The sequence below is a fragment of the Thalia democratica genome, chromosome 2, assembly GCF_965202585.1.
Source record: "Thalia democratica chromosome 2, ktThaDemo2.hap1.1, whole genome shotgun sequence".
NCBI classification, from domain to species: Eukaryota; Metazoa; Chordata; class Thaliacea; order Salpida; family Salpidae; genus Thalia; species Thalia democratica.
The window spans coordinates 40,349,289-40,356,433 of NC_139166.1; the positions used below are offsets into that span (position 1 = coordinate 40,349,289).

Genomic DNA, 7,145 nt, shown 5'->3' on the forward strand with positions numbered 1-7,145 from the left:
CTTTTTTCCTACTTACAGTATTTCTTTATTCTAGTTATTCTTTATATAGAACCTAATACTTCCAATAAGATACTGGTTTATTTTAGTTTGCAACAGCTGATTTTGATTTCACACTGGTGGCAGTGATCATATGATTAGATTCTTGATGTGTTTTTTGTTGTAGCTTTGGCCAAAAACACCTAAAACAGCCATGTGTAACATTAGATGGTATGGTAGCAACTAAGTGGAAGTAAAATCTAAAAGGAATAATAATCAATCTGCATGTTCTGAAAATTGTGAAAAGCTAGTTTAATGGTTGTTCAGAGAAACCTGCAAAAAAATACTTCTCTGCGATTGGACATGATTTGTTGGAAAATCATAAGTATGGAGAAATTATAAAGAAGAGAACTTTTCAACTTTTTTGAGAGCAGAGAAGTCTTTTTGTTTTTTTTATATCTAGGAAATTGCATTTAGTCGCGCCTATATCAATTGTTATTTTAAAACCGAGATCATTAAAAGTTTTTATTGTGTTCTTTTTTAGTCTTTCTAGCTCTTGGTTACTTTTTCTGCTTATTATTGCAAGACTGTCATCTCTATAAAATCCAATATCTATATAGTTGTATAAGTGCCTAAGTTTGCTTATGGCATACAGGCCTACCAAGTTGCACAGTTCCGCGCCTAAGAATGAACCCATTGGTAAATCAAATTGGCTGTTACTGTCTTTTTTTACCCAGGTTCTATTATCATAAGTGACAATTGTTTTACATGTGTGTTCTATTAGCTTTATGTCTTTGTTTTTTACTTCTGTGAAGTTTTTTGCAAATTTTATGGCCTCAGATAAATGATCATGACTGATGCTAGGATAAAAAGTAATAATGTTGAAGTTTACAAAGCATTTATTTTTTATATTGTCAATATTGTTAAACCATTCTAGCACTTCATATGAGTTCTTCCATTGGGTTGGTTACGATTTCCTTCTTATGTCATTAACATTTAATTTAACTAATTAGATTAAATAATTAAAAATATAGGGGCGTTTTATTATCTGCATTGCATAGTATAAAAGAGGTAGATTATAAATAAAAATTTTATCCGGCCACAAATAAAACAAAATTACCCAACATGGCCAGGTTGGAGAGGCTGCACTTTGATATTTGTTCTGACTCAAATTACACATCCTGGACAAAACGTTAAAAGGTATCCAAGTGCTATGTAACTGGATAACCAAAAGGTTTTTTGTTGTACCAGGTCCTAGGACCAAATAAATTGAGCACATTTGTTTTTGACTTTCAATATACAATATATATGATTACATGCTTATGTAACCAAATGGAACTCTTTTCAGCTGAATCACCAATAAAAAGATTTTTTATTATTTTTGTGTATACATTAAAGCAACAATTTATTTTAGTTTTTCTTCTTACCCTTACACACTGTTAATTTTTTTACTTTAGGTCATTTCAAATATAGTTGTGTGACTCAAAAATTTAATGAAGTTATACTATTTAGCAATTAAAAATAGTTTTCATTGCCTTATGAATTAAAATTAAATATTTAAATATAGTAATACTAATGAAATCAACTAGAGGTAAACTCGGGGTTGCCACAAACTCAGAGTAGTTCTTTTTTTCTCAAGATATTTTTAGCAAAAAAAAAACTCAAAATAGTTTAAGGATTAAAAAAAAAATCTTAGACAAGATTTCTTCTAGATCTTGAATGAAATATAATGGACCAATTTTAAATATTTTGTTATTTTTTAACGAGTTTTGATCAAGATTAAATTTTTATATATTTTGAAAGGTTTATTTACTTTTTTTAGCATAACCTTTTCACTACTTTCTAATAACATCAAGCTTTGTTTGAAATCTTAAATACATACTTATCATGATTTGAATTCAGTTAAATATAAACAGTTAAGGGAAATAAAAGTTTTACCATGGGTTTGAATTTTAAATTTGTTTATTGCCGTTAGGAAAGTTGTTAAGAAAGACAATGAAGTTATATGCATTTAAGTGAGTACGTTATACGGTAAATTAAAATAAGTCAATTAAAATATCAAAAATGTTTTAAACCATTTTTTATTATTTCAAATCCTAAAAATTACATAGTTGGTTAAGTTATCCACAGACTTTAAAAAAACCTTAATTCATTTAAACTTAAAATATTGAATCTTTGAACAGTATTTCTCTTAACTTTAGTAAACTTCAAATGTTGAAGTATATATGTTTAGCTTAAATTTTTATTATTTATAAAATAAAAACATTTTGAGGTATAAGTAGTTTGAGTCAACGCAAAAGAGAGGCGAACCTTTTTTTTTTTTCTGAATTTAAAAACATCTGTATGAATCAGGCTAGTTTAAGGTTACCCGAGATAGTTATTTTGAAACATATAATGGCAACCCTGTAATTTATTGATATCTTTACACTTAAAAACAAAAAAGTACAGCTTATAAGGAGTGATTTTCAATCTGATAAATTAAAATGTTTTACAAAAGTCTGTTGTATGATTTCAAAAACTTAAAAAAAAAAAATAATAAAAAGTTGGTGTGAACAGAAAATATTAGGATTTATTTGTTTTGATAGGTTTAATTTAAACTTTACTACAGTAGCTTGTAGGTGGCCATAGACTTCTTTTGTTAAATAAAAAAACATAGTTAGCTAAACTGAAATTCTTGTTCTCAAACTAGTAGATTTGTTGTCTGCATATTCTACAAATTCTATTTCTGGAAACAACATTATTTTTGAGAAAATGTTTAAGCAAGCAATAATAAAAGAGTTTTTAAACAACTTTTTCTTATTTTTGATTACACTTTACCAAATGTATGGCAAATGGTAAAAATAATAGTTATAAACTCTTAGGACTTTTTATATAATTTTTTTTTTATAAAAATTGTGATAAATAGTGTTGTTTCTCTGTTTATTAACAAAAATTAAACAGTTATTATATATAATTATTATCAAAAAAATTTTGATCATAGCACTTGTATTATTGTAAGTTTTGTATGTTCCTTCATTTTAAATGTTTATTCAATGAAAAGTAAGTTGAAAAATAAAATAATATGCATATATTTAAATACAAACAAATTGTACAGTAATCTTCCTTTATTGTTCCAACATATGTTTCCGTGTGTTAACGAATCAACACACTTCAACTGGGTTCTGTAAAAAATAATTACTGTAATGAAAGAATAGAAGCATAGAATAAAGTGGGTGTATACATGTTTTTTATTAAAATAAAATAATTACTACAGATAATAGTTAATAATAGGTAAAATACTTAATATTAAATCCAACTGTTATAAAACTATATAATATTTGTAATTATTAAGTCTAAAAAAATAAAGTAAACTAAAATACACAACAAAACATATTATATAAACAAAGCACTAACGTTAATGGAAAAAATAACTGATTGAAAATTAACTGTTGTTAATAAATGAAAGAAATACATTCATTACATCTAATAATTAGGTCACAATATAAATGAGGTTATTTCAACTGTTTAATTTGTATTGCAAAGTTTGTTAATTTAGTTTTTATGTTTAGTTTACTTTAAGGGCATAGGGGGGGGGGGGGGGGGTAAACACCCTTTTTTGGTTTTTTATCTTATTTTCTATAGTTTTTACTAAGCTACAAGATGCTTTTTACAGATTTAAAAAGTTCAAAATAATTTTTGAGATATAGCCGGTCAAAGTTGGAGGCAACAATAGGAACCTTATGGGAGGCGCAAACTAAAACGGCAAATAACTAGAAATCACTAAAAATCTATCTCCTCCTACGTTTTTTGAGATAACTACCTCAAATTTTAAGGAAATGTTCCTTGCAATATTTAGAAAATTCTGTCGGAACAGAATTTGAAAAAATTAAAAAATAAAAATTTTATATAAAAAATAAACAAAAAAAAACAATTTTTTTTTAGTTTTTTCGTTATAAAATTTTTATTTTTTAATTTTTTTAAATTCTGTTCCGACAGAATTTTCTAAATTTATCAAGGAACATTTCCTGAAAATTTGAGGTGGTTATCTCAAAATACGTAGGAGAAGATAGATTTTTAGTGAAATAGTCTATTTTTGCGGTTTTAGTTTGCGCCTCCCATAAGGATCCTATTGTTGCCTCCGACTTTGACCGGCTATATCTCAAAAACTATTTTGAATTTTTAAAATCTGTAAAAAGCATTTTTTAGCTTAGTAAAAACTATATAAAATAAGATCAAAAACCTAAAAAGGGTGTTTACCCCCCCCCTATGCCCTTAATGATAGTTCTACCAAAAAAGTTGCAAATTTATTTCAGGTTTTTAACAATCTCAAACTAACTCAGTCTTGTTTATAATGATTTAGGCTAGTTTTATTTCGCCTTTAAGAGTTGCAATTCTGTTTGTACCAATATAAATACAATTCAATGTTTATTCTCTAGTTTCTGATTAACAAAATTAACATTTAATTTTTAAAACAGCTGTAATTTCTCTAAATCAAAGATATTATTAAAACTAATTACAATAAAGTAAATTCTTTGCAGTATAAATTTTTATATAGTCACCAGCTGCAAAATTTTATGGTTTTTGATCAAAACAATTTAAAACAGCTTTTAGCTGGTGGACTAACTGGATGCTGTGCTAAGTTTGTCATTGCTCCACTTGATAGAACCAAAATTCTATTGCAAGTTGCTCATCCAAATTATAGACAGTATGGAGTTTTTCAATGTATGTATCAGATATATAAACAAGAAGGAATTGCTTCACTCTGGAAAGGTACAACAATGATGATGATAAGAGTTTTTCCTTACTCTGCTGTTCAATTTTATGCTTTTGAAAAGACAAAGATCTACTGTGAATCATTGTTTGGACATCACCATTCAAACAGTTTTGTTGCAGGTGCTAGTGGAGGTGTATGTTCAGTTCTTGCAACATATCCTTTAGATTTGATGAGAGCAAGATTAGCATTTCAAATAACTGGTAATCATAAGTATAATGGAATATTTAATGCATTTAAAACTATATACATAGAAGAAGGTGGTATCAGAGCATTTTATAGAGGAATAACTCCAACTTTATTAGGTATCATACCATACGGAGGTGTATCATTTTTTACTTACACAACTTTTAAGGAAAAAATACTAAAAATGTTTCCCAATGTTGTAGGGCAACCGGATCCTAAAGTTGAGGATGTACTAGTTTTAAAACTATGGGCAAACATTTTAGTTGGAGGGTTTGCTGGAGCAATGTCTCAAACAGTTTCGTACCCTTTAGATGTGGCTAGAAGAAGGATGCAGCTATCACAAGTTTTAAAAAATCCTGGTGATTATAAAAGCATAGGGACTACGCTAGTACATGTTTATAAAAAACATGGTATAGTAAAAGGCATCTATCGTGGTCTTTCTATAAACTATATTAGAGTAATTCCCCAACAAGCCATTGCTTATTCAGTATACGAAATTTTACGTCAACAATTAAGTCTTAATCGTAAAAATTAGAGTTCAATTTTTTAATTTTCATCTTTTAATTCTCTATGCACTGTGATTTATGTGAGTATAGTGAATGTAAATTTTATAATTGTGCCTTAAATTTTATAAAACCATAAAGATCTCATATTTAAATGTAAACGATTATTATAGAATTTTATAATAATCAAAAAAGTGTGCTTATTTAAAACTTCATCAGAACAATTCTAGAAAAGCATCATCTGTGAACAACCTTTGCAACTAGAAATAAAGTTAAAAATATATTTTTACGCTTGAAATATCTTGTTTATTGTAGTCCAGCTCAATAAGTTAAAATATTTTGTTAAAAAAGATCGTAATAAGTTTATTAATACATATACTAATTCTTTCAAGTCAATTTTTCAATTAAAAAATTTTGTTTAAAATATCTAAATAGGTTTTTGATAAACTTTTGTTTTGGTAGTCAGTAAAAATATATAAGTTTACAAAAGATTCAACGAAAAAAATTTTTGTAGTGTTATAACAATAGTCTTGTTCTTAATTTTTTTTTAAAACATAATTATTATCTTAAAACTCAGTAAAATTGTGCTATTAAATCAGTAAAACAAAATACTTGAGAAAGGTTGTTATTAGTTGGTAATATATAAATCCTAGAGTAAATAAGAAGAGGTTTTTGAAATCGTTTAAACTTTATGAATTTGTATTCATTTTTATTAAAAGATTTCTATACTAAGTTTTTTTACTTGTATTGTTTTGTATTAATTAAATTTAAATATGCTGCTAAATAATACGTAGTTGTTTGTAAAATATTAAAAAAATTATAAATAAATTACTAGTAAAATTTGTTATAAACAATTTTGGTTTTTGTTACATTCTACAAATAATTTTACATGACAATTACTTAAATGTATGTTACATTTGTAGTTTTTGCTTCTTATAATAAAAGTTAAATAAATATTATTCAAATATTTAAAGTATTGATTAATTAGCTCTTTCTATATATTTATATGCATCAATTTTGTTTATTGTCACTGATAAGCCTTGTTTAGGTGAAACAGTGTCAGCTTAGTGACGAAACTTATATAAGTTAACTCTCTATTTAAAGAAAATTGAGAACTTTATTTCATATTGTTTTTAAAATTATTTATAATAAATGTTTGTAATTTAGAACTTCACTAGTGGTCGGAGCCTCCGACTCGGAGGTATATTATAACTTAAGAATTTTTTTAAAGTTAACTGCGGGCCGCAATGTACAAAAAAAAATTTGTTGTTGTCAGAAAATAAGTTTAAAAAAATTCTAGTATTTAACAAAAAAATTAATACCAAAACTGATAGAATAAGCAATTATCAAGCACGACTAATTCTTTAAATCTAAATTGTTAGCCTAATTGTATTTTTTACCATTAAAACTTTTTTAAGTATATTTTATTCCGGAAAGTCCATCGCCACCCGCAGTTTAATTACTCATGTAATTTTTAATTTACTATCTTATTGTTGTAAGGCTGGTATATCATTTTACTGACTCTGAAAAATTAGTTTTTAATTATTTTGTTTTATGAGTCTAAGTTATTAAAGTAAATGTTTGGACAAAAAAAAAACATCCAGCAAATTAACTCGTCCTGATTTTCAGGGACAGTAAAAATTAATAAGTGATATATCTGTAACAATTAAAAAAGCTTACGTTTATTTTTTTTGGCAATAATTTAGTATGTATAGTAAGATACTAGAAAT

General features: G+C 26.3%; 1 protein-coding gene across 2 annotated transcripts; it reads left to right on the forward strand.

Annotated features, from left to right (window-relative positions):
- The first annotated feature begins 3,069 nt into the window (after nt 1–3,069).
- LOC145849678 (mitochondrial coenzyme A transporter SLC25A16-like) lies at nt 3,070–6,189 on the forward strand. Of its 2 annotated transcripts, XM_082954688.1 has the most exons (2): nt 3,070–3,184; nt 4,560–6,189. In XM_082954688.1, exon 2 carries the CDS (start codon nt 4,680–4,682, stop codon nt 5,445–5,447), a length of 768 nt encoding a protein of 255 aa, XP_082810814.1. In that variant the 5' UTR covers nt 3,070–3,184; nt 4,560–4,679; the 3' UTR covers nt 5,448–6,189. The 2 variants fall into 2 exon arrangements, with proteins under 2 accessions (XP_082810814.1, XP_082810813.1); XM_082954687.1 differs by lacking the exon at nt 3,070–3,184 and having other exon boundaries at nt 4,498–6,189.
- The last annotated feature ends 956 nt before the right edge of the window (nt 6,190–7,145 follow it).

What these genes read in the sequence shown, in the direction of transcription:
- LOC145849678 (XM_082954687.1), top strand. Translation starts at nt 4,530, where the DNA reads ATGGTTTTTGATCAAAACAATTTAAAACAGCTTTTAGCTGGTGGACTA.